The 27,567-nt window shown below is 40.3% G+C and overlaps 2 protein-coding genes across 12 annotated transcripts in view; both read right to left on the bottom strand.

Moving 5' to 3' along the window:
- Nucleotides 1-11,593: 11,593 nt before the first annotated feature.
- Nucleotides 11,594-19,289, bottom strand: Epgn (epithelial mitogen). The gene is made up of 5 exons (NM_053087.2): nucleotides 19,241-19,289; nucleotides 18,420-18,506; nucleotides 15,578-15,698; nucleotides 14,447-14,599; nucleotides 11,594-12,887 (listed from the first exon to the last, which is right to left on the bottom strand). Exons 1-5 carry the CDS (start codon nucleotides 19,281-19,283, stop codon nucleotides 12,833-12,835), a joined length of 459 nt encoding a protein of 152 aa, NP_444317.1. The 5' UTR covers nucleotides 19,284-19,289; the 3' UTR covers nucleotides 11,594-12,832.
- A 6,148-nt stretch (nucleotides 19,290-25,437) lies between these two features.
- Mthfd2l (methylenetetrahydrofolate dehydrogenase (NADP+ dependent) 2-like) overlaps nucleotides 25,438-27,567 on the bottom strand; it is a 90,496-nt gene continuing 88,366 nt past the window's right edge. For all 11 annotated transcript variants that reach the window (XR_001784735.2, XR_003955692.1, XM_030254759.1 and 8 more), the window contains one exon: nucleotides 25,438-26,654. Coding sequence is in view for 9 of the 11 variants with exons in the window: in XM_030254759.1 (XP_030110619.1) it covers nucleotides 26,542-26,654 (113 nt within the window). In the remaining 2 variants the exon portion in view is untranslated. The remainder of the gene's footprint in view (nucleotides 26,655-27,567) is intronic.

Below are 27,567 nucleotides of genomic sequence, written 5' to 3'. Positions count from 1 at the left end.
TTTCTGTCTGGGATGGTAATTTATTTTCCTTGTTTAGAATATAATCATGAACCATAAATATAAAGAAAAAAGTCTCATAAATATTTCAATTTTCTATCAAGTGTCCTTCATGTTAAAGTGAAATGAATGGGATTAAGAAGCAGGCAGCCATTCACAACTGAAGAATCTCGAATGGCTGAGAAGCACCTAAAGAAATGTTCAAAGTCCCTAGTGATCAGAGAAATGCAAGTCAAAATGACCCTGAGATTCCACCTTCCATGAATCAGAATGGCTAAGATCAAAACATCAGGTGACAACACATGTTAGAGAGGATGTGGAGAAAGAGGAACACTCCTCCATTGCTGGTGGGACTGCAAACTGGTACAGTCACTCTGGAAATCAATCTGGAGGTTCCTCAGAAAATTGGAAATAGATATACCTGAAGACCCAGCTATACCACTCTTGGGAATATACCTAAAAGATGCCCTACCATGCCACAGGGGCACGTGTTCTACTGTGTTCATAGTGGCCTTATTTGTGATAGCCAGAAGTTGGAAACAACCTAGATGTCCCATGACAGAAGAATGGATACAGAAAATGTGCTTCATTTACACAATGGAATACTACTCAGCTATTAAGAACAAGGACATCCTGAGTTTTGCAGGCAAATGGATGGAACTAGAAAATATCATCCTCAGTGAGGTAACTCAGACCCAAAAGGACATGCATGGTTATGTACTCACTAAGCGGATATTAGCCAAAAAGAGAAAAAAGAAAAGAAAAAAAGAAAGAGAAAAGAAAAAAGAAAAGAAAAGAAAAGAAAAGAAAAGAAAGGAAAGGAAAGGAAAGGAAAAGAAAACAAAAGAAAAGAAAACAAAAGAAAAGAAAACAAAAGAAAGAAGAAAATATACCCAAGATACAGTCCACAAAACTCAAAAAGATCAACAAGCTGAAGTTCCCAAGTGAGGATGCCTCAGTCCCACTTTGGGGAGAGAAGAAAGCAATCACAAGTGGGGAGGGAGGGAGAGATCTGGGAGGGAAAGTGGACAGGTGGGGGTGAGGGAAGTGTAGGGGGAAGGGGAACCTGATCTGGTATTGGGTGAGGGAAGAAGACTGAAGCCCTGAGGGCCAGCAGAAAGAATGGAAACAGGAAACGTCAGGAAGGAGGAGGTTGGGGGAACCCTCCAGAATGCACCAGAGACCTAGAAGGTAAGAGACTCTCAGGAATCAAAGGGAGGGACCCTATATGAAATGCCCAACAGTAGGGAGAGGGAACTCACCCTTGAGTTTTATAATTTATGATCTCTTCTAAGCAAACTTTTCCATCCCTGTTTTGAACAAGGCCTTTTAACACTTGAAACTTTTTTCTGAATTTTGCCTCAGTTGTCTGTGCCCCCATCTTAACACGGTGCTAACTTTCATGTGTTGCCACAGATCATGCTTAGTTATTATTATTATTATTATTATTATTATTATTATTAATTCTATTTATTTTTACTTATCAACAGATGTCTGATCTGTTTTATTCTCCTTCCCACTTACATGGGGTATTTCTCACCCTGTATTCTTTTGTAACCTATAGAGCATATTCTTCATTCTTGCTGTAAATATTCTCATAAGATTTTCCGTGCTAAACTTTCTGTCTTTAAGAAATGAAAAAATATAAAACCTCCATTCTCCCATTTAGATTTGCTAAGAAGGACAGCCATGCATTATTAGTCTTAATGGGAAACTTTGTAATGAAATAGAAGTCAGTTACTACCAATGATTCCTTGGAAAGGTGAAGCACTGATTATACTACTGATCATACAGATGAGACACTTGTGCACAAATTCCTTTTGCAATGTTGTGGAGGAATACATGACAGAAACAATCTATGGGAGGAAAGATTTACTTCAGAGGGCTTCAAAGGGTTCTGTGTGCAAGGGAGGGAATGAATGGGGCAGTGAGTGTTCATGGTGGTGGAGAGAAAACTGAAAAAGAAGCGTGTGGGGAGTCACCAGGGATGCACACTCTATGATCTGCTTACTCTAATAGACTCCTCCTACTCATCAGAGTATGTCAGCAGCAGCAGCAGCAGCAGCAGCAGCATCGCGTTACTAATCCACCAAGGGATCGGCACACGGCTTAGGTCACAGTGTCCGTGACCTATTATCGTCTAGAAATTCAGTTTTGGACATACTTATAGGATATCTTACAATCCTCTTAAGTGTTCTCAGCCCAGTCATGCTGACGATAAAAATTAATCACCACACCTCTCCTCGACTAGTTGACACCTAAACATTGTCATGAAAAGTCCACTCCCGGCTTCACAAAAAGTCTGTGCCTGGCTTACAATGCAAGATGCATTTCACCCATTTCTATGGGTCTTTGCAATCTTAATGGTTTCAACATTATTCAAAAGTCTCAGTTCAAAGTCTTCATTAAGGATCAAAGCAAATTTTTACCTGTAAGCCCCTGTGAAATCAGAAACAAAATTATACACTTTTAGCAAGCAATGGGGTGAAGTGAATATTACAAACCAGAGGACGACAGATCTTTTAGGTGATGTCGGAACACAGTGGAGCAACAGTTAAGTCTGTAGTCAGTGCACAGCATAGAGTGTTCTGTGTGAGCGTGGAGCCCTTGCTTCTGGGATATGAGGGAACCATGGTTAACCCTTGGTGTTTCGGTTTATTAGGGCAAACTGTGCTCACAACACATGGTGATTCTCACTGAAGCAGGACTGTTCAAGTGCAAGGGCTTTCACTTAGTGCTTGAGAGTTTTCACTCTGTTATCTGCGTAGCTGTTTATGCCTCTGAGAAGATGTTGCTTGAATTATACCACAGATAATAAAAACAGTTTACTAAAATGAATGGGCTAAAAAGAAACCATAGACCTTTGTGCATGTCCCCACACCAGGATTCGGCATCAGCCTTAACTTCCAAACATTTTATTTGCCTTATAGTAAAAAGGAACTGTTTATGGCACATATACTAGACAGAAATCTTGTTATATTGGGTTTTGTTTTGTGGTAGCCACAATTTGAGGAACTGCACATGACTGACACACAGGAAAAACTATAACATGTAATTTAGCTTTAATAAGTTTTATGCTTCCTGCTTGGGTCATATTGCTATTCAATAATCTAGAATATGTATATTTGCCAAAGAAGCCTGAAGCCAAAATTCTACTGTGGCTGGCTTTTCAATCAATGTTCTGTCCATGAATTTCAAATAAGATGTTTTAGAAGCAATTTCTTAGAAAGCCTAGGTAGGATGCTAAATATTTCAGATTTTCTTTTATATTTTAAAAACATAAATTTTAAACAATAAGAGAGGTTGAGTAATATTGCTCTTGTAATGAGAATAACATTTTTCTTTTTTTTTATGTATGTCACCTAATACCTCCAACAGCGTGTTCCTAAGAATAACTGTGTGTGAGGGGGTGTTATTATTGAAGATGTGAGTTCCTAGGCTTGCCTAACGGCACTCTGATTGTCTCAGTCCACATTGAAACCTGGGAATCTGAATTTTAATGAAAATCCTCTGCCCATATCCCCTCTACCTGATAGATTCTGAGAGCCATCCATACAGCAGCTACATATAGGAACATGGCTGCCAGCACATCACGGAAATTCGTCTTACCCTGGATTACTCCAGGGCTCAAGAGCATTTACAGAAACATAACTTATCTTAGTGGTGAACACGTTCTTTCCAGCTTAATAGCAAAGGCAAGTGAAACCCAAACTATGTTAGTCTGAAGATTAAAATTCTTAAACAGGAAGGAGTTACAGAGACAACGTTTGGAGCTGAGACAAAAGGATGGACCACCTAGAGACTGCCATATCCAGGGATCCATCCCATAATCAGCCTCCAAACGATGACACCATTGCATACACTAGCAAGAGTTTGCTGAAAGGACCTTGATATAGCTGTCTCTTGTGAGACTAGGCCAGGGCCTAGCAAACACATAAGTGGATGCTCACAGTCAGCTATTGGATGGATCACAGGGCCCCCAATGGAGGAGCTAGAGAAAGTATCCAAGGAGCTAAAGAGATCTGCAACCCTGTAGGTGCAACAACATTATGAACTAATCAGTACCCCGGAGCTCTTGACTCTAGCTGCATATGTATCAAAAGATGGCCTAGTAGGCCATCACTGGAAAGAGAGGCCCATTAGACATGCAAACTTTATATGCCCCAGTACAGGGGAACGCCAGGGCCAAAATGTGGGAATGGGTGGGTAGGGGAGTGGGGGGGGGGTATGGGGGACTTTTGGGATAGCATTGGAAATGTAATTGAGGAAAATACATAATAAAAAATTTAAATTAAAAAAAAGAAAGAAAAAAATTCTTAAATAGGATCTACAGATTTTGATTAGAAGAAAGCCAAGAAATATGGATAGCTTTTTATTTCCAAGAAAATATTTCCATGAAGTTAGCTATAATATACATGAATTTAAAGAGTTTCAGAATCAATAAGGGATTTTGATTTTAAAGTAACTATAGTATATCTGATAGAAATTGCTCACAATTTATTTATGGATTAGACAAGAAATTGACAAGACTGATATTCAAGTAATTGGAGTGCTAAAATATCATTAATCAAAGTAGTACATAAAAAGTCTTCCAAACTATATATAATTAAGTTATTAATAATAAAAATCTACATAGTTAATTTGAACATTCAATCTTAAAAATCTATATTTGTTAAATTAACTTTTAAGCTTTTGTGTTGTAAAGACAGGCACTGTGTTCACTTTCAATCTTCAGTCTTGTTTTTTTAAATCCCTCATTGTGATGTTACTGTTTTATTAGTACAATTCATACAGAAAAATATTTAACTTTTTGTTTGAGAGTTGAGAAATGATTATGCTCCTCTACACCTGAGTGTTTAGAATAGCTTTCAAATGCCTTTCTATTCCTAATTTATTATAAAATCACCTGAATTCAAAATAACTTTTGCTATCTTTATACATTTTAATATTTACACCCATTCACTGGATGGATGTATTGAGAGCGCCTTGAAGCCAAGGCTTGGAAGCAGCAGTTTAATGTCTACATTCAGTTTGGAGTGGCCTGGCTGGGACTGCCCCATCAGAGCTGTGAGTCACAGATGAGTATCCGTGTGTACAGACACTGCTGGACCTCCGCAGTTGAAGCAATGCATAAGAAAGAAATCCCAGATGCATATTGGTATCCAGCAGATCATATTCCAGAAATAAAAATCCCTACCAATTTATACGATTACAAGAGATGTTTCCCCTTTGAAAACCTAGCTGCAAAGCACTCATGCAAACATCTAACATGCATACGTCACTGCTTTGCCTGTGGTATGCTGAGGGCAGTGTTCATCCAGGTCTTCTAGCAGGTCAAAACGAAGGGCCATATTCATTGGTCAGCACTCGAAAGTCTTTCATATCATTATACCTGTATTTTCTTGATCACGTTGAAACTTGGACAGCTGTTTTGGAGCTGGAAATTGTTATTGCTTTGAGCTTTTGTTAAACAAATAAACAAAGGCAAAAAATCCAAACAACAAAGTTGAGTCTATGTGACAAGATGAACCTTATGAAACCTCAAAGGAGCAAAAAATTATGTACTTTCCATATAAACCTTTGAGTGAATCCTATGATCTGGGAGGAAGGAAATATTGCAGTCACAACTGATGCATCTATAGTCCAAGGTCACAGCTAGAACTTCCATGTCTGGATGGACTAAGTGACTCTGCCTTGGTTTGACTTGGAAATCCCCCCAGCATGCATTTTGAACACAGTCCCCAGCTTAAGGGGCTCATTTGTTAATTCAAAAGATTTTAGTTAGTAGGTGGGCTCTGGGTGACAAAAGTGGGATGGTCCTTTGGACCAGGCTGCTTCTCTTGTGTTCTCTCAGTAACCCCGAGAAGAGTCATAACCATGTGCTCTGACCACCAACACTGCCATAGGCACACTCACTCCTGTAGCCATGCCCTCTCCTCCAAGATAGGCAGAAGTTTCTCTGAAACCATGGGTCAAAATAAACCTTTGCTCTCTTATGGTGCACTGCCGAGTATTTTGTTCTCCGTACAGCTTGCTCATCCTCAGGCAGGCTACTACAGTTACGTAGCTGGTGTTTCACAAACCTAAGATTTCATTCTGCTAGTTTGGGAATAAAGTCTGAGACAGAGATAAAGTGGCCTCTGATAAAGAATGCTACTAAAAATTCCAGGGCTGATTTTTCACTGCTCTAGTTAGTTAAAATCCCGGCCTCTCCTTTAAAGGCCATACCTAGTATTGAAGGTGATGGAATATTCTGTTTGACACCTAAACTTAGGTATGCAGAAAAACACAACCTAAACCTTTACACACGGCAGAGGGAAATGGAAAAATCTAAGCGATCTTCAGAAAGGGTGCCACTGGGATGCAAAAAAACAAACAAACAAGCAACTATCATTTCTGGCAAAGTTCTATATATTGCCTTAGCCCTGCAAAGGCAAAACACTGGAGAATGGATGCTTGCCGAGCTCTAAGAAGCATCTGATAGCTAGCATGCTTACTTACCTACCACTCAGGAAATTGGGACTGGTACTGCCCTGCAGAAGGGGCTGTCTGTCCAGCACACAGTTCCTGATTCTGGTGCTTGTGGTAGCTATGGTATTTGCATAATTTCAGGCTCAAGGCAGGACAACTGATGGCACCACCTCTCCTGTCTCCTATAGACTTCCTTTAGTCTGATGGCACCATCTTTCTATTGAGTGTTTAGGGAACTCTTAACCAACTTCTTGCCACTAAAACAAGCACAGGTTAGGCTAATTTCCTCACATTTGAGCTGTGAGTCAAACCCAGGCTCAAAAGTGTTCCAAATACAAACTCCATTACTAAACCCCACCTTCTAGACCAGTTTGGGCCAATTTACTGCCAAATTTGTTGCACTGAATAAAAATCATTTCTCCATCACTTGATTAAACATTAACAGTTTTCTCAGAGCATAAGAAAAGGGGTAGGTGAGTCGTGAAGAGAGTAGGGACAACTGCACCTCCGTATTAGCTCAAGAAGTCAGCAATGAAGGGCGGAAAATATGTTACGTTTGTTAGTTTACTTAAGAAAATTCTGCTTGCAAGGTCTTCTAGTCATTTATAGCTTGATAAAGGAATGAACAAGCAATATGAGAACAGGAATTTGAATCCACAGTAATAAGAGGCCTTGGAATTGTGTCCTTGTGACTTTTACCAAAATTTGGGTAGATAAGAAAGTTAATGACAATTCCATGGGAGAGAGCCAACCCCTGTCACTATTAATGATACTCTGCTGTGCTTGCAGATAAGAGCCTAGCATAGCTGTCATCTGAGAGACTTCATCCAGCAGCAGATAAAAACAGATGCAGAAACCCACAGCCAAACATCAGATGGAACCTGGGGAGTATTGAGGAAGACTGGGAGATAGGAATAAGTGAGCCCAGGGGTTCAAGGACACCACAAGAAGACCTACCGAGTTAACCAACTTGATCCCATGGGAGCTCATAGAGACTGAACCACCAATCAAAAAGTATGCAGGGGCTGGACCTAGGTCCCTTACACATCTCTAGCAGATATGCTGCTTGGTCTACATGTGGGTCTCCTAACAATTGGAGCTGGGCTGTCTCTGACTCTGTTGCCTGCCATTGGATCTCCTTCCCCTAGCTGGACTGTCTTGCTATGAACAGATGTCCCAAGGTGAAGTGGTATGCAAGGGGAAGGGGGTAACAGGAGGAGGGATTTATGAGGGTGAGACTGGGCAGGGAGGAGGGGCGCTGTGTATAAAGTAAGTTAATGAAAAACAATTGACTAATATTATTAAGGGTAACAGTCGAAAGGAGGAGTTAATAAAGATATTTATATCAGTTGTGGGGCATGGGGGATGGGAGAAGCTGGTGTCAGGCTTTGAACTGGGAGGTGACTTTAGCAGGCTAACTCGCTGAGAAGACACACCCAGCATGTATTGTAGCAGGAAGCAGCTAGGGATGTGGGCAGGGCAGTGTCTGAGTCATCAGCTGGCACCTTGCCAGCTCCCAGGTGAGTGTGGCTTCTCCTAGCAGGTACATTCCTGGGCAACTCTTTGATCTGAGGTTTTTCTCTGCCCTGTGAGGTTTGCAGTGCAACAGGGCCCTCTACAGGCCTCCTGGTAATTAAATTAAGATGAGGAAAGACCATAACACTAATCCAAACAACCAAGTTGGCAGATTTAAAGGCTCCTAGGAACCTTGAATTGGCAGCTTAAGCCCTGGGGGCCGGTAGCTTTGGAGGATGCAAGCATTCCTAACCACAGCTATGCAAGACAGTTTTCTGCCTTCTCTTCACTAGAAAATACCTTGGCTTCTAAATGTGGGCTTGATGTAAAACAAACACATGGAAGCCAAAGGAGATAATGTCTGTGGGTGGGATCCTCCTGATAACTCTCAGAGTGTTTTTTTATTTTTCTTATAGCCATTTAATAGAATTTCATATCCAAAGGACTCCATGGAGTTAAGCAGCCCCAGGACTGCGTGAGAAGCCTTGTACCTAGAGTGACACAGATATTGTTTTTATATCTCAAATTGTTGCCTTAATCAAGTCCATCAAAATTTAATATTTTTCTCTAAGGAACAATTTGGATAAGGGTAGGACTGAAGGTAATGGAGAGGAAGACGGGGTCTACTGAATTCTACTGACAGCTTGGATGCTTTACTTCTTGTCTCTGATCACCAACCTCAGTCAAGGGCACCCATGGAAGTTAACAGTGCCAGGTGACACTTGTCCACAGATCAACGAGGAATATTCTCAAGTGATCCTTTTATCCCTTGAGTCTTGAGGATAAGCCAGGCTTTGTTTCCAGTCTCCAGTCTGTGGACTCTCCTGTTGGCAGGCTCTTCTCTCCTGTTCTGGCCCCACCCTGACACTGGTATGCACATCTTAATCTGAAGATGACAGTAGGGAATTTCTGTGGTTGGTCCATGACAAAGGCTATTATGTCTATTATAAAGAAAAGAACTGGTTTTCATTTGTAGATCACTTGGCCACCTCTCTAGGTTCACCAAGAATATGAATTTTCCATACCCTGTCGGGAGAGATCCCCTAGGCTATGGCAAAGAGAAAGAGCTGAATGTTGTGTGTCCTTGAACAAGTCTGCACAATTAAATGTGTGTCTGTTGGGTTAATTAAAAGCCTTGGAAATGATTATAAATGGCAGTGCTAGGACACTAGTATGCTCCCTTGATTTGTTAAAGAACTTTATATTGATTCAATACCTTTGTGCAAATTTAAAAGTATAGAGATGCCATTCTTTCCAAAAAAAAGATCTACAGCATGATTTGTTGTTTTTAATTTTTAAAATTTTGTTGACGTTGTTGTTGTTGATGTTGTTGTTGTTGATGTTGATGTTGTTTTTGTTTTTTGTCTTTAAGACAGTCTAGATAAGTAACCCAAACTGGCCTTGAAGATTTGAGATTGTCCCTCTGCCTTCTAAATGCTGAGATTACAGACCCACCACTAATCCTGGCATCTCATTAGCCACTCCCTGAGGACAAGCCACATGGTTAGCTGTAGCTACTTGCCTTTGATCTTAACTGCATTTCAATCTACATACATCTATGCTCCTGTATCTGAGGCACAAAAACGAGAATGAAGGGCCACAAGGTGTTGAGATAAGACTGGACTGAGCGAGGCTGTCCAACTCCTTATCATGTAATCGAATTCCTACCCCCGATGAGCTGTTTCTTCGGAAGCAGCAGGTATTCCCTCATTTAGGTTATGGAGCGAAGTGAAATAAAACAACAGAACACATTTTTTTAAAACACGGGTCTTCTCAAGACTGGAACATGGGTCGCTAGTTGCTCAGAGTCTCCCAAGGTCACCGATTGATTTGAATAATTAACAGAACTATCATCCAGAACTTGAAAAGTATGCTCTTCAATGTGCTACTGGATAGATCTGTGCCAAAGGTTTGGACAGAAATGTGGACTCACCCAGCTTAGCAATGCCAGACTCTGACAAATTCAATTTCAACACTTCCACTGCATCTTGGCAGAAGTTCCTATCTGATGTCATCAGTCAATGATGTAAGGTAGAAAGAGTGGTATTTTGCAATAGGGCTTCTGGTAACCCTTCCCATATGTGTGGGTTGCAAGCTATCAATATTTATATCACACGCAAGATAGCATGTAACATTTTGTAACGTCAAGAAGTTAGTTGGTTTATTCACAAGTCTTTGGCACACGAGCACTGTCCTTGTGTTCAACATCAACAATTTAAATTGTTGATGTTTGTCTTATTTTCATAAGACATTGTTTTTCAATTAAATATAATGAAGGAAAATCTTACTGACATCACCAAAGTGAATATGTCAAAACTGAAGGATTAGATCTGTATGGTGGCAGGAAATTCTAAAAGACGGGTCAGTTTATAATTTCATCCTATGAAAACATGATTATAGGAAAAGTTAACTCGGGATACAGTGACAAGCTGTTGTAAATCATTTTTTTTTGTAAAGTTAATAGCTTTGTATGGGTACTATTACAGGATTTGCGCCACCCCTACCATAGTCTAAAGTACATAATGAAGTACTTATGAATGTGGCTGACCAAAGGATGTACTCTCACAGAACTGACATAGAGGCAGACATGGCAGGAGGCAAAGGCAGAATGGAAGGAAATTCAATTTCTTGGACTGACTGGTTTTGTCACAAACACCATAAACACATCACTGATGATCCACCTACATAGCTGAAAACATAGTTCTGAGGCAAAGGTTTTATTGAGTTGTTCGTCTCAGAATCTTATTGTATACGTATTTCAGCTTTTTGTATGTGCACAGATGTTGCCAGATGTCCCTTCGGCTCCATGGGTATGTCAGAGAATCTTTTCTGAAAAGGCAACCCCTGTTGTTAGATCATAAGAAGCTCATAATCAGATAACTTTCATAAATTCTAGTCTAGGTTTTTGTGTTGTTTAGCTCGGTGTGTTTTATAGTGTTAATAAATAGCTCTCTGTGAGTGAAGAAGATTGAATTGCGTGTTACTGGTTTTCGGAGGGAAGGGGTTGTTTTGTTTTGGTTAACATTTTGATTTGATTATCTGGAAGTCAACTTCTGATGTTCTAATTTGAGGTTATTATGTCTGAAACATGTAAGCACTTACAGACAGTAAATGTGGGTGACCATTTACGGTATCTCTTGCCTTTCCTCAAGAGGAAGTCCTTGGTCAACTGAAAGTAGGCCTGCAATGTTTCTTCCTGGACTCTCCTCAGCTTTTCTACCTCTTTTGAAATGCTCAGGAAGAGGTAGCTTTCTAGGTGTGGTTACTGGAGTCACTGGGTGGAACCAGCACTCCCCACCCCTTGGCGTGATGTAACCTTGCACATGCAGAAAGTGCTGACATGGAAAGCAGCTGCATTCCATTCCTTCTGCAGGAAACACAAAGACAAGGAAATTCCTTCTCTTCAAAGGAAAGCAGAATGCTGTATTCTTAAAGAGGGGATGAAAAGCTTATATGCATGGCTCTTGTGGTTGACTATCACTGTAGCCATATTTAAGTCTGGTTTTTCTTTTAATTAATCTCAAGATCAAGTTGTTCTGCTTATGAGAAAAAAGAAATAAGCCCATGGTTCTAGACTGAATCCAAAAAAAAGAAAAGACAGTAGCTGTTATTGCTTTGTAATTTCATTTTTTATTTCTTTTCAAAATAAGTTATTATTTTACAAACTGAACATGACAATATATAGTAAGGATAATATTCGTGGGTATTTGAGGGTTAGAAACGGGGCTGAGGATGGAAGCATTGAGGATAATCTTGCCTGCCATGCAGTTATAGGAGGTATTTTTTAGTTCTATTAGAGTTCAATTTTGGAACTGCATGGGTCTTGTAGAGAATGGAACCAAACCACAAAGAATATAAGAGACTTGCCCAAGATTGAATCATGTAGCAGAAGCAATTCCAAGGAGGGATACTGATTCCCTAATAAGTATTTCTACGACTGTTTCTTTTTTTAACCCATGTGCAAATATGCTATCAACACGTCAAAAAATGGTTACATTCCACATGCTGTTGTTCCTATATATTTTGGGAACAATTGTAAGCTTTTAGTCATTAGGTGAATTGTCGAACTTCAGTTCAAGCGATGGATACCAAGTGTGAGTCTTCCAATGTAAGGCTGAGATGATAGGCAAAAACATCAGGGGACAGATGAGCCCACACAGGCTTTATGGTCGATATAGGAACAGCTACTTTGCCTGCTCTGGATCTGCTGTCCAGGTGACTTTCAGTCCTCAGGAATTTATCTGCTTCTTCCAAACTACATGAATGAAGTTTGCAAACTGTTGTCACCAGCTGGGTAGGATTTATGCTGCCTTGGATATTCCATTTTCTTTTAGTGGTTTAGGTGTAATGCATCTTTGGTTCACTCAAGGAGCTGAGACATTCACTGTTTTCATCTAAAAATTGATACCAAATTCCCTGAAATTCCATAAGGACAGATACTTTGCTATTAGGTCCATCGAGGCGGGTGGCCCAAAATGTTGAGTGCCCGAAGAACCCGGAAATGGCATTACTTGGACTTGATTGATGTGTAGTAGAAAACAATTAAAATGAAAATTCACATCTGAGATGGTCAGAAGTATAGAACAAATCTTCCTGCAGTGACAACAACCACCCAACAGCAAACCCAAAGAAGGGTAGTGAACTTGGCTTCTGTTACTGTAGCTCATTCCCATAGCTTCCATGGCACCCAACGATGACCAAAGCTAAGAACCAATGGTCAATTACTGCATTGTGACCCAAACCACCATTATTTTCAAGTTAGCTTATCACATTTTGTATCATCCAAAGATCTCCATTGGATTCCCTGTGGCTTTTGACAAATGGCTTGATGACTATGTCTTATAAGGTCTCACAATGGGCTCCCTCCAGAGCAGATGATGTAGGGTGATTTCAGATTTATACACCTAAAACAGAGAGAACATTGGTTTCCATAAGAGTGCTGTGTGTTGATGGTGATGGATTACACATGCAAGTGTGCTGCTGTAGCAGTTGCCCTTGGTACTCTACTTAGATGCCATTTATCTACTGGTGGATGCATTATTCAGTAGTAGAAAGTAACCCATGCACAGTAGCATCCTGCTCTAGAGGATTGCCCAGGACCAACAGAGTGCCTTACCAACAAGTTTCTAAGAGATTGTGAGACCCTGATTTTTACCCCACTGTGATCATCCTGACCCACGATTGACTGATATGAAGTATTAAAGCCAAGTATGATGGCATTCACACCCCATCTCTCCCTGTGGAATCAGGCTGAGACAGCACTGGAGCTGAAGCCCCACCTTTGCTTAGCAGCTTTGGGCTATGTTGTCTTCTTTCATTAGCTCACTACACATTTTGTCTTAGATGTCACACGACCTCCACCATCACACGCGTGAGCATCTCCATCTCCAGATCTTCTCGAGAGCCCGACTTTCCATGCTCGGCTCATGGATGTATACAGATCTTTCCTGTATACAGATCTTTCCTCCTCCTCCCCCTTCCTCCTCCTTCCTTCTCCTTGCTTTCTTCTTTCTCTTTCTCATTATTATTCTTCATCTAGTCGACCAGCATAAAGCTAATCAAACACATATTTGATTCTTTCTGATAGACATCTATTAAGCAAAACAAACTTTTCTAATTTTGGTCACGGAATTTTAGTTGTTTTTTTTTTTTATTGAGAATAGTGAATGTACCATAATATGAATATTATTGTAGAAATATATTTGTTCTTAATGTGACTCTCATTAAATTGTGATTTTTTTCCTAGTTGTGTGGATTTAATGAGAAATAACCAGTGTGGGAAAACTAGAAATAATATGGGATATATGTAACTAATATCAACTTGTTTTGTAGATTGAGTTCTTAGTATTGGGTTTCTAACACTAAACAATATTGCTGAAGATAACTCACTTGATGGCTAAAGAGAAAGTGGTCAATGTGTGTCACATGTTTTCATTCATTTAGTATTCATTTCTTAACATTCTGTTTACTCAACAATATTTATGCTTTGTTGTACACTAAATGTCTACTCATCAGTAAGATGTATTTAATCTCTGCCTTCTAAAAGCCTGCTATCTTTCCCACTTTTAACTTTGACTCAGGCAAACATAAATAAGAGGAAAGAAAACTATAAATTTGCATTGTTCTAATTGTATTGGAAAGGTTTCTTTCTGTGTGTCTTCCTCCTCCCCTCCCCTCCCCTCCCCTCCCCTCCCCTCCCCTCCCCTCCCCTCCCCTCCCCTCCCTCCCTCCCTCCCTCCCTCCCTCCCTCCTTTCTTTCTTTCTTTCTTTCTTTCTTTCTTTCTTTCTTTCTTTCTTTCTTTCTTTCTTTTAAGCACTTGTCTGGGTTCATGAAAAGGCACCAAAAATATCACAGAGGGTCTTTTCAGACACACACATCAACAATAGGGACTATTGTTGACAAACAATAGATATTTGTCAAGTAAACACACACAACCAACTGAATGATTTGTCTTTTCCATACCTTTTTCTTATGTAGCAATAGAAGACAGCAAGAAAAGCACTAATTAGCAATCCGACGCCAATCCCAATCGCAATGTATTTTTCATAAGAATCCACAGCATACGAAGTTAGGGTCAAATGCTCACATCGTTGTCCCGTATAACCAGTAAAGCATCTTTAAAGAGAGAAAAGAGCATGCAACTGTAAAGTCTACAGAAGTACCAACGAGTGACACATTTCAAAGGATGAAAAAGAGACATTTGCTAAGGCACAAGGAAGCCAGTCCATGAATGAGACAGCCTGCACTTTAGCACAGTCTATTCAGTAAGTTTTCATGTGTTCCCTCATTGTGAGGAGGGAAAGGCAGACTGCTTGTCAGGAAACTGAGCCAGTCAGTGTGGGGTGAGAAGGTCATGGTAGCTCCAGGACTTTATCTTCCTGAATGGATTTTCTTCTCATGGGAATTTGTCTCATCCTGGAAACCTGTGTAAGTTCAGAGGTGCCATTGTATGTTGTTAGAAATGCAGATACTGACTTCATAGCTGTAGATCTTAAAGTCAGCATTGCAAACAAGTTTCCGGTCTGTGCGTGCAATAGTCTGGGAACTATGGTGTTGAGTAATATGAATAAGTAGTTTATTTAAAAAGATGTCATAATATTCAAATACAATGGCCAGTCACATTCAGATCAAGCAGTGTTCCCCCTTCTGCCCTTCCATCATTCTATTGTTTTAAAATTATTTTTAAGATTATAATATAATTACATCATTTTACCCCATTCCTCTTCTCCCTCCAAGCACTCCAATGTACTTAAGACGAAGAAGAAATTTGCTGTGTCTCCTAGAAATGACAGAAGTGACACCCATGAGGTCTCCCCAACATGGCCACTTAAACATGACTTGAATAAGGACAACATCAAGAGAGAAGCTAATGTGGACCAGGGTTGAGGTAGGTCTCATGATTTCTCAACCCTATATGAAGAACTATGGGTAGCTAAGGAATGCTGAGAGCGGGAGAAATAGGCTTTCCCAGGGAAGTACAATACCTATTGGCAGTCAAGCACTATTTATAGTGGACAACACAGAACAGTTGCAACTGTGCTGTGTGCATCCCCTTCTCCCATGTCTAAGACTTGCTAAGTTCTTTGCAGTTACCTGCAAATGGCTTGCTTCAGCTCATGGTGGAATGCACATGCTCCATTAATGCAGTAACTATTATGGTCTTCCAGACAAGGATGAGAGAACTTCAGAGCTACAGGTTCTTCTATGTAGTCAGCTAGGAAAAGGAGATACATTAACAGTTCAGTGTGTCCAACTTCATAATACATGTTCAATACATATAGAGAGAGATCTTTTATTTTAAGAATTTTTTGGACCCTTTGTCCTTTGAAATATTGGATTTCTTTTTGGAGGGGGGAATATATCCAAGAGCTTGGGTTCGTGTCTCTCTACACATTATCGGTTAGTTATAGAGTGGAGGTGGATTAATGATAGTCCTATTCTTTAGAAGCTACACAATTAAGCATAGGAACAAGTTGGTCAAAAGGTGGCAGCATTGGTTCTAGCTTAGGAGGTAATTTTGAACCATGTTTCCCAGCCATGTAACCAATGCTAATTAGAGCAGAAGGCCTCATATCACTTTGCACTTCCCCTGTACATTCCTAGGGATTAATATGTCATCACCTAGGGATGTAACTTTTCCTAATAATAAAAGAGATGTTTATTCCCTCTTTAGAGGAGAGGATAAGAATCCCCTCTTTCACTCTTCCATGAACTGCCAAGAAGTTCCATCTAGAGAGGGAAATTTTTCATTGATTAACCAGAGAGGGCTTTTACAACTGATATGAGAAGCCAGAGCCAGTGTGGGCTTAGGTGAACACAGCTAATAGCAACACTACAACATACTAAGTGGAAGTTCTGCTCGGTTAAGAGGTATTGTGGAGATGTTGGAAAGCCATGGGAGTGGAATCTGTAATAGCTTTCTCTTTCTTTCAGCACCACAAAAATGATGGCAGCGTGTAGTTAGTGATCAGAAACCTCCTCCAGGGACACCTGAGTCAGGGAAGGGTACTCTGGAAAATCATCTGGGTTTCAGGATGCTACTGGTGCTGGCATGCCAGATGGAACACCTACTTGTACTATCCTTGGTGCTTATGCAATGGGAAAGACTCTTAGGGAAAAACCGCATAATTGAATGGTTGCCATCTTTAAACTTTGCTTAAGCACAGTTGGTGGCATCTTATGACCTGTTGAGTGCATAAGTCCACCTCCTTACTATTAGTCATTCCTCGCAATATATTGTATTGGCATTCCTACAGAGGCTAAGACAATCCTACTCAGGTGTCTTTAGGAAAAATAATACAGACCTAAAAAACATTCTTTCTCATGTCAAAAACACTAAATCTCTATTTACTAGGGTACCAACAAGACGCCATATCACTTTCCTTTGAGAACACACACCAGAACGTAACACTGGCATTCAATTTGCTGACTGTGGTATTGTTAACGTAATTGATCCCTTTAGGAATTTATTTGGAGACATTGAGAATTTCTCATTCAAACCATGCTAAGTTCCTCTTAATTCAAGATGAACCAAGTTCACTTAAGCAAATATAAAGAAGGATTCTCTAGAAAATATGAGAATTTGAAGGAAACCATTTCCAAAGGAAGGGTACCCCAGAGAGACTCATTTTTCCCTTTGAGGAGAAGTTAGTTATAACTTCATTAAAACATTTATAAGATATAAGATGTAAATTTCTAAGTTAAAAAGCAAAATGAGAGGCTATAGCACGATGTTAGATGCATAGCATGTGCAAGGTTCTGGGGTCCATCCCAGCATTGTAACAAAGCTGGGAGAAATACAAAATTTTTCCACAAAGAAAGCAAAGAAATAGTTCCTTCCTTTCTTTTTATTGCTGTTGTTATATAAATCAGAGACTTCATTTACAGTTCAGCAATATGAGAGGGTAAAGGGGTAAGGGCGGAGTTGTTAGAAACAAGTGTATGACATCAACCCCTAAGATGAAACCACATCCCTAAATGTTTCTATATTTTTGGTTAGACCCTGAAAACAAAATAAAGAGTTCCTGGGTCCTGATCACAAACCATAATCTTTCTATCAGGGGCCATTATGAGTTCTGTGAGAGTCATTAGTCATTCAGACTCAGGTCTTGGCAGGCAAGGAGCTTTCCAAATTCATCTCAAGTTCAAATGAGTTTGAAAACTGTGCCACAATGCCATCTTCAGCAGCAGCAAGAAGTCATTGTGATACACACATTGACATGGAGAGAAAATATATGACCACCACCAATAATAACCAAAGTAGGTGAGAAGGATCAGGAAGTGTAGCACATGCTAAAATGACAGCAAGCCACGAGAAAAGACCTTCCCGAAGATGGAGAAAAGCACCGCTTCTTGTCATTTCTGTGGCTACCAAGCTTCCTGCTCCAGATCAAAATACAATGTCTCTCCTCCAGAATGTCAAAGCATATTCAACTATACCCAGTATAAAAGGGTCATTGGAAGTCAAGCAGAATCCCAGCAGAACCCATGGCAGGGCTCACATTTAGAAGAGTAGTGGAAGATAGGCAGGTTTTCTCATCCCTGCTTCACTTCTTTCTCTTAAGAAAGAAAGAAAGAAAGAAAGAAAGAAAGAAAGAAAGAAAGAAAGAAAGAAAGAAAGAAAGAAAGAAAGAAAGAAAGGAAGGAAGGAAGGAAGGAAGGAAGGAAGGGAGAGAGAGAGAGAGAGAAAGAAAGAAAGAAAGAAAGAAAGAAAGAAAGAAAGAAAGAAAGAAAGAAAGAAAGAAAGAAAGAAAGAAAGAAAGGCAGTGTTTGGCAGGCACACCTACCTATCACTTCAGTTTAGCATCATCATCTCTCTGAAATAGCTGATTATCTAAAAAATTTTAGTTAAAAATTTTCAAATGTTCTCCATCAAACGCAACGTTCTGTCAAAAGTTTTAAAGAAGTCCCTTGAAATAAAGGGGGAAGAAGATACCTTCGGTGTTGTTAAATGTCCAGTTGCTCTGCTGTGCTGTGCTAGGAGGGATCACCTCTGCTTCTTCGCTCAGTGCTGCCTTCATTGCTGTGGTAGAGGAGGAAGAACATCTGTCACACGTGAGCTTCGTTTGTCTATGAATGACAGACCCAAAGTGGCTCTTATCCTGGGGTTCCCATCTTCTGTTCTGGTTCTAACTCATTGTTTCCACTGAGATCCAGAACCTGACAAGGGCAGTTCCAGAGTACTTTTTAGCTGTCCCCTTGACAAGAGTACAATTATGGAACAAGGAAATACACTCATTCTCAGGAGAAAGTTCATGTATTTACATAACTCATTTAATCACCACGCACAGCTTACTGTAGGGCAGTAGCTGTTATCAAGTGTGCTTCAATTATGAAAAGTAAACACTTCAGGCTTCTTTGAGAGAGAGAAAAGAGAGAGAGGGAGGGAGGGAGGGAGAGAGAGGGAGAGGGAGGGAGAGAGAGGGAGAGGGAGAGAGAGAGAGGGAGGGAGAGGGAGGGAGAGGGAGAGAGAGGGAGAGGGAGAGGGAGAGGGAGAGGGAGAGGGAGAGGGAGAGGGAGAGGGAGAGGGAGAGGGAGAGGGAGAGGGAGAGGGAGAGGGAGAGGGAGAGGGAGAGGGAGAGGGAGAGGGAGAGGGAGAGGGAGAGGGAGAGGGAGAGAGAGACATGTATTCTCTAAAAACATAATTAATCCACACGTTCCTTGTTTTGATCATTGCCGGGGAACAACTCTGAATCCAGAGAACTAAATCTTCCCATTGTAAGGTGGGACAAAGGTAACAAAAATGGAATTACGCACCTTTGAACAAGAGGCAGACTGCTATCAGAACCCCCAGAGCCATATTCTGAAGCTGCTCAAGTTCTTTCTCTGGTCCTCCTAGACGGAAGGGTGGAGGGTTTTTATTGCACTCTCTGAGTCTTTCTTCCATTTATATTTCACGAAGCGTCATCTGGCTGTTCTTACCAATCCAAAAACTATGTGCTCCTGGCAGCAGCATGAAGCCTGCGGGCACTCGCACACTTGTTTAGGATACCTAGGTTATCTAGAGATGTGATCAAGTTCTCTCTTGAAACACAGGTTTCCTGTCACCTGTGGGCATAATTGTCCATGTCAACGTTCTTAAAATTAAAAAATGAATGCAAATGTGGAAAATTCCCTGCTGCTGTGAACTGAACCACAGCTTTTCTAGTAGACTATGAAGGATCACAGCCAAGATCCCTGCAGAACAGCAGACAAGATAATCTGGTAGGGTCTGTGAAAGTCTCTGATGCTGCCCCGCTTACCTTCCATTATGGCCACTGAAAAAGGTCCTAAGCATATTTTAAAAATACTTTGTTCATATGGTTATAAATAAGAACACAATTTTGGTTTAAAAAAACATGTTTCTTATTTCATTTTTATTTTTGTTAATTAGTTGGATGTGTGATAAAGTTTATTAATTAAATAAAATTACTTCTAATACTATAACATTAACCTTTATGTCATTCTGGCATTTAATGCCTTATAAAGAAATCAGATGAACTGCTAAGCTCTAGGATCAACAGTGCTTAAGTCTGTCCTCATGGTAGGCTGCAGAGAATCAATATATTAATAATATTGAACCTATGTATGGTGGTAATAGCCATTACAAATTTTTCATTGAGGTAGCCTCTAGTTTGGCTAAATCTAATGAGCAGCTAGTCTTAATTGCATACAAACTCAAGGTTTTATTTTTACTGTTGGCCCAGTAATGATTAAAATGAGATTACAAAAGCCCAAATATGTAATTATGCCTATGCCTTTTTGTTTAAACTGTAGGGGTTACTTGTAAATTTTAACTGCCCTAAATAACTTTGAATATGAATATAGTTTGCTGAAGTGGTATGCCTTTCTACCTGGAGTTTTATCTGCTTATATTTTCTGAACCTTGAAAACTTGTTCAAAATTGGTTACCGTGTGAATCATGTCCACCAAGCAAATTAGATTTATCAGAAAAGATCCCTTTCCGTATTTAAATAAGAATTTGGCTTTAGAAATTACACAAGCATGAGCTTGCTGCACTCATTACAGCTTGGGCAATCACTTACCACAAGAGTCATCACTTCAAAGCTAAAGGAATATGTACCACTTGCCTTTCTTGTGTCTGCACACTGTAGCTCTAGTTTTATGATCTTAAAGTACTATTTAGTACATCAATTTCTGGGCATTATTTTTCACAAGAAAATAATAGTTGAATTATAAGTTAAAGAATTGTCTTAGCACCTTGTGGATAATTTCATTCGTAATCAACTAAGGATTAAAATACTATCACAAGTCTTTTGACATTTCTGGAATCTATCTATCTATCTATCTATCTATCTATCTATCTATCTATCTATCTATCTATCTATCTACCTACCTATCATCTACTTATCTACCTATCTATTTATCATCTATCTCTATCTATCTATCTATCTATCTATCTATCTATCTATCTATCTATCTATCTATCTATCTTTGTTCCTTTGTATGAGAGAGCAAGAGAAAGCAAGAGCAACAGAGAAAGGGAGAGAGAGAGAGAGAGAGAGAGAGAGAGAGAGGATCAAACCAAGAACTTTATCACATATTAAGCGAATTCTACTGGTGTCAAATATACCTGACCCAATATCTTTATTCTTTTTTTTTAATTAGGTATTTTCTTCATTTGCATTTCCAGTGCTATCCCAAAAGTCCCCCATAACGTCCCACCCAAGACTGAGTTATTGATACACAATGATCATCTTTGTCATAACAACTAACTGGAGGGCTTGGGGAGATGGCTTAGTTGGTAAAGTGCTTGCCATGCAAGTGTGAGAACCTGTGTTTGGATCTCCAACACCCATGACAAGCAGTGGTAGGAACATACATAAAATCTCAGCGCTGGGAAGGAAAAAGGATAAAGACCCCTGGGGGTAAATGCAGGCCAATCTACATGAACTGGTAAGCTCCAGGTTCAATGAGGTACTATGTTGGTGTTGGTTGGATTTTTTCAACTTGACACAAACTTAGATATATCTGGAAAGAGAGAATCTCAATTGTGAATTGCCTCCATCAGACTGTCCTGTGGATATGTTTGTGGGACATTTTCTTCATTAATGATTGATATGGGCTCTGCTTACTATGGATGGTGCCACCCTTGGACAAATGGTCTTGGATTGTACTTTTAAAAAGCAAGCCGAGTAAGCCATTGAGAGCAAGCCAATAACCGGCATTCTTCCATGGAATCTGCTTTAGTTTCTGACTCAGGGTTTCTGCCTCAAGTTTCTGCCTTGATTTCTTGATTTTCCCCAGTCATGGACTGTAACCAGTGGCGTGTAAGCAAATAAACTCGCCCCTCTCCCTAGGTTGCTTTTGATCATGGTGTTTATCACAACAAAATAGACCTAACTGGGCAATAAATAAATACATAAATAAATAAACCTCAGATAACATGGATGAATGGACATTCAAGAGGTTTAAATCTGGGTGAGGGAGTAGCTGAGTGGTTGGGAGAGCAATTGCATGAGTGAGGACTTGTATTTAACCCCTAATCCACAAGAAAAAGAAATGAGTAGAGACAGGGGGAGGGAAGGAGAAAGAGGAGGAGAGAAGAAAGACTCAAGTCACAAGACAAAGAACATGCATTACATAGGCCTTTAATCTCATTTTCAAATCCTCCCTTTCATCAGAAGCCCTTGCTACCTTTCTAGCTGTGGCCTGTGGCACGAATGTTTGTAGAGATTACAGAGGAAGTCCCTGAACTCCAAAAATCAAAATTCAAATACATTTTCTTTAATTTTTAAAAAAAAAACTAAATATTAGAGGAACCAAAGTTTCCAGTCATATCTGAGCATAGAGGTGGGTGAGTAGCTCTCTGAAGAGTCCCACGGCAGGCTAGGCCACATCCAGCCCTCTGCCATCTTGGCTGCATCTTTGGCACCCATTGACCCTGGAGAACAGTGCTAAGCCATCCCACCTGCTGCTTTTCCTCCGAGGTCTGTACTGATGGATCCTACTTCACTCTCCGTATGAGAGTCACTTTGGTCCTTTCACCAAAAGGCTCCCTTTTGATGCACCTTGCAAGATAGATTCCCTGGCATCTTCATTTATTGCTAATACCCATTGAAGGAAATTAGAGTTAAGAAATAGTGCTCCACGGTCACCTTTTCCTCATTCCACACTTCCTTTAGAGCATCTATCTCTCTCTTCTGGTCATAATAAGCACCTCTTGACATAGATTCTGCTCTTTGTATTTTGGCACTTTCTTTTGGTTTTGTTGGTCTTTCACTAAATGAGAACTTAAGGCTAGTTGTCAACAGGAAGTATTTGTGAGGATTGTTTTTCCCCCTATATTTAATCCTGTAATTCTTTGGAATTTGCTGGCATTTCTTCAGTCATGACACTGGGTTGTGTGTGGAAGCAAATCTGTAGACAGTGCATGTTTTTAGACCTTCAAAAACTAAAGCCAGCCAGGGAACATGTATGTGTATCATGGTAGAAGTAACAACTGGGATACCAGACAACACAAAGGGCTGTAGCAGTTGAGAAGTGGAGCTTTGCTTTTCATGGCCAAGTTTCATTTGGAATAAATCATAGTAAGTAGGATTCTTAAGGGTAGTGATAAAAACATTGTAAGTGAAGGCCATCATGGGGAGGCCTAGTAAAATGGTGAGAAGAGTAGGCTCTGAATAACATCTTCACAACAGGACTTATTTAAATTCAAATAGTAAGGTATGACCTCTGCCCCTGGCTTCATAAACTAAGACTTTTCTCTCCTACCATAGAGAGGGTTAAGAAAGAGAAAAGACAGAAAGATGGAGAGGAAATCTTTAGCACACAATAGCCACTCCATTAAGGAGAATCTGCCCGTACTGAATGGGGTGAAGGGATACAAGGTGCATAGTGGCCTCTGATTCTAGGAATGTCGTTGTTGGTACATGCAGTTGAAACTTGTACTTTCACCACCAGCCATGAATATCCACCCCTTTCCAGGATCTGTGTTACTTCATGACTGTCGCTTGTGCATTATGTCATTGCCTCAGACTCAATGTGTCTTACATTGCACTTATTATCTCTTCTCCCCAGTCAACTTCCTTTATAACTTCCTTATGCTAAGGAGGGACGGTGCCTTCTGGCTCGGTCTGCAATCCGCAATCCGGTTCACTTGTTAAAGGCAGTCTTCATTCTTGCTTCTGTTTCTGGTTTCTTCGGTTTCCCACCACTCCTCTTACTTCATCTAACTGCATGATTTTTATTCTGCTTGCGTTTCATTGTGTTACAGGACAACTTCCATCAATTCCTTAAGGTTCAGACAACATAGGGAGAAAAGTGTACCTGCACAGCTCTCCTCAAGGCCACCACATAGCCACACTTTGCAGACTCCAAGGACCTGAAAATGAACTCATACCATCCAGCCAAGTTTTGAGAAAAGACTCTGGCCATTACTACACACTTATTTATACCCATCTGAGTCCTCATGTTAACACAACCTGGACCTCAGGCAACTGAGCTCAGTTTGGGCAGAGAATCTTACTAACCCAGCTCATGGGCACATCAATCCACACCTTGTGTATCCGTGATGCAGTTCCTGTTCCCATGCCCTGATGCTAAGGTTTCTGGTCTGCTGTTATCAAGAAAATAATTGACAAGTCAGGTCAGTAAGAACTTGTCTCTCCTTGATATCTAAACATCCTCATCCATTGATTTCATTATCTTGGTGACTCAGCTATAAATACCTCTGAGCCTTTGCTTTTTGTAGTTATGGGGTCAATGTCTTTCCTTGACTGTTCACCCCACTGCACTTTTTTGACAAAACTCTTCCTTTTCAATGTAAATAAGCATAAGAATTTTTCTTTCTTCTTTTTTTCTTTCTGCGTAGTCTCCAGGAAGACTGACCCCTAAATACATAATATACCAAAATAATCCCTTTCATCCTTCTGGGATTACTATCATCCCTCCCCATTTTTAATATTCAGGGATCTCTGGGCATTTTTTGAAATCTATACTTCTTTAAAATTTATTTAACCCACATCCTTTCTAATATGTTTGTATGCAAATTGAATTTACAGTTCTGTTAGGAATACTTGACTGACTGGCTGTTCCAACTCACTGTAGAAAGCATTCAACTATCTTTTCTTTCATATTTGAGAAACTTGATACATTTTTCCCAGCACATAGTAAATGAACAGCTAACAGGTACAGTGAGATGGCTCAAATAGTAGAGGTGATTGCTGCCACATCTGCTTTCTCTCTCTCTCTCTCTCTCTCTCTCTCTCTCTCTCTCTCTCTCTCTCTCTCTCTCTCTCTCTCCCCCCAACACACACACACACACACACACACACACACACACACAAATAGGAAAAACAAACAAAAGAAGCAGGTAACAAATACGTGGACCAACATATTTCAAGCTATCTTTTTTTTTCTAGTTCTTTTTTTTTTTTAAATTAGGTATTTTCCTCGTTTACATTTTCAATGCTATCCCAAAGGTCCCCCATACCCACCCCCACAATCCCCTACCCACCCACTGCCCCTTTTTGGCCCTGGTGTTCCCCTGTACTGGGGCATATAAAGTTTGCAAGTCCAATGGGCCTCTCTTTGCAGTGATGACCGACTAGGCCATCTTTTGATACATATGCAGCTAAAGACAAGAGCTCCCGGGTACTGGTTAGTTCATATTGTTGTTCCACCTATAGGGTTGCAGTTCCCTTTAGCTCCTTGGGTAATTTCTCTAGCTCCTCCATTAGGGGCCGTGTGACCCATCCAATAGCTGACTGTGATCATCCACTTCTGTGTTTGCTAGGCCCCGGCATAGTCTCACAAGAGAGAGCTATATCTGGGTCCTTTCAGCAAAATCTTGCTAGTGTATGCAATGGTGTCAGCATTTGGAAGCTGATTATGGGATGGATCCCTGCATATGGCAATCACTAGATGGTCCATCCTTTCGTCACAGCTCCAAATTTTGTCTCTGTAACTCCTTCTATGGGTCAAGCTATCTTAATAAAAGAATATAGCTATAATTCTTCTTCAAAATGCTTTTATTGGACACTTGAGATATTAGTGATAAACAGCTAGTCTATTTCCACACAAGAGGCACACTGATAAAGACGTGCATTGAACAAGGATCATTATTAGTACACAAACAAACTGGGATTTGGGAGTGAAACACAGTACAATTACATGGCTCTAGTCGTTAAATAATCTTCAAATAATGGTCACACACATTTCCCAATTTGAAATTGCATTAGAAACCCAGCATCTGTGTTAGGAATCAGATGCTATCCTAGGAAGGAGAAGATGTGTGTGTGTACAAGAACTAGCTATTCGTTATATCCAAGGGTTCAGTTTTAACAAAATTACTGCCTTATAATTCTATCAGATTTCTGCTCCCATGAATAAATAAATATATCACAGTTACTTAATGACAGATTCATTCATGCTATATTTGAATTGTATTTGGTTGATGTTTGTGGGGAAATGCTTTAGTTTGACTTTGTCCATTCATTTGTTTGGCGAGTTTGCTAACATCATCAGTGAACTGAACTGAATGGTGTGGGAGCCTAACGCGGGTGGCCTTACACTACACAAAGTAAGCATTCTTAGAGTTTCAAGTGTTGTTGCAGCCTTTGCTACTTGGAATCGCTTCCATTGCTTAAATTTTTGCACAGGATTGCCTTGTAGAATACTCTTCTCCACAGACAAGCTAGAGTAGAGACTATATAGAAAATCATAGTTATAACAAAACCTAAGTTACAGTTTACACGGCACTCATTGAGCTGGCAAAACAGTTTTTTTTTAAACATACAGTGTGTAATACTTAGGTTATGTAAAAAATATATTAAATATGAAGTCTTCGTTTGTTTTAACATTATGAACAAATATCCATAAAATAAAGAGTTGTTACCACAATTGTCATTGGGATTGTTTCGAGTTTTTTTCTTAAGACTCAAATCTATTAGCAAGAAATCCATAAAGTCATGTGAACAATCAGTTCCAGAATGATTCCACTCATGAAAAAATAAATACATGTAGAAATAAATAGCTTTGTAGGAAAATAGAGAGGATTTTGCCGGTTGTCAAATGAGTAAGCAGCAGAATTCGTTTCGTGTACTCCCCGCTGTGATCTAGTAGGCGATATTCTTTGCAGCTAAAAGTGTGTTCTTAAGAAGCATGGCCACGGTCATGGGTCCCACACCTCCTGGGACTGGAGTGATGAAGCTGGCTTTCTTCTTAACAGCTGAAGAGACAGAACAGTTCATTTAAAATGTAACCAAGAACATCAATTTCTCAGCACACTGAATAGACTATTCTTTCCATTATACAGATAACATTATCAACCTTCAATCATTTATAAGATGAAGAAGGCTACAATGAAAATAGACAGAGACAGACAGACAGACAGAGACACACACACACACACACACACACACACACACACACACACGCGCGCGCGCACACACACGTGCGCGCACACACACACACACGCACGCAACACACACGCGCACACACACATGCACCCACGCACACATGCACACACATGCGCGTGCACACACACACGCAACACACCCAACCGCACACACACGTGCACACGCACACGCATGCAACACACACGCACCCACGCACACATGCACACGCACCCACGCACACATGCACACACACACACACACACACATTATTCTAAGATACCTAAGGTGGAGATATAAAGGATGTGCTCAACCTCCTCCAGGCTCACTTGTCTTCAGCTTTATATGAACCAAAGCACTGTGATAACTTGTCATTCTTGTAATAACATGTAGAAAAACGGCAGGCTAATAGAAAGGAAGTTGATTTAACATTACTCACATGACTGCAGGCAGTCATGAACCTTGAAGTAGGAGTTAACTTAGCTTATGTGCCAGGAGTTATGGGAAGGGACATTCCAAGGTTGTCTCCAGGCTAGGCATCAGGGGCTACTGGGCTTTCTCACAGATATGAGGGGGAGATAGTGGAAGGGAGAGGGAGGGAGAGAAACAGAAACAGAGAGATCTGTAGAGAGGGAGAGAGGAGGGGGGTCATTCTGAGAGCTGCTAGGTTAGTCATAGCAACCTTCTATAGCTAGTCTCAGGAGAGTAAGTCCATGAGCCTGCGGGAGGATGGGGCCTGAGGGAGAA

This window comes from Mus musculus, chromosome 5 (assembly GCF_000001635.26).
Source record: "Mus musculus strain C57BL/6J chromosome 5, GRCm38.p6 C57BL/6J".
NCBI classification, from domain to species: domain Eukaryota; kingdom Metazoa; phylum Chordata; class Mammalia; order Rodentia; family Muridae; genus Mus; species Mus musculus.
This window is presented reverse-complemented; position numbering and strand designations above follow the sequence as displayed.

Excerpts from the sequence above, each read along its gene's own strand:
- Epgn (NM_053087.2), bottom strand. The coding sequence starts at position 19,283 with ATGGCTCTGGGGGTTCTGATAGCAGTCTGCCTCTTGTTCAAAG. Across the intron at positions 15,699-18,419 it reads GACATTTAACAACACCGAAG|CTGACTACATAGAAGAACCT; the intron begins GTATCTTCTTCC and ends TCCTTTTCCTAG. Across the intron at positions 14,600-15,577 it reads CTGAAGCAAGCCATTTGCAG|ATGCTTTACTGGTTATACGG; the intron begins GTAACTGCAAAG and ends CTCTCTTTAAAG.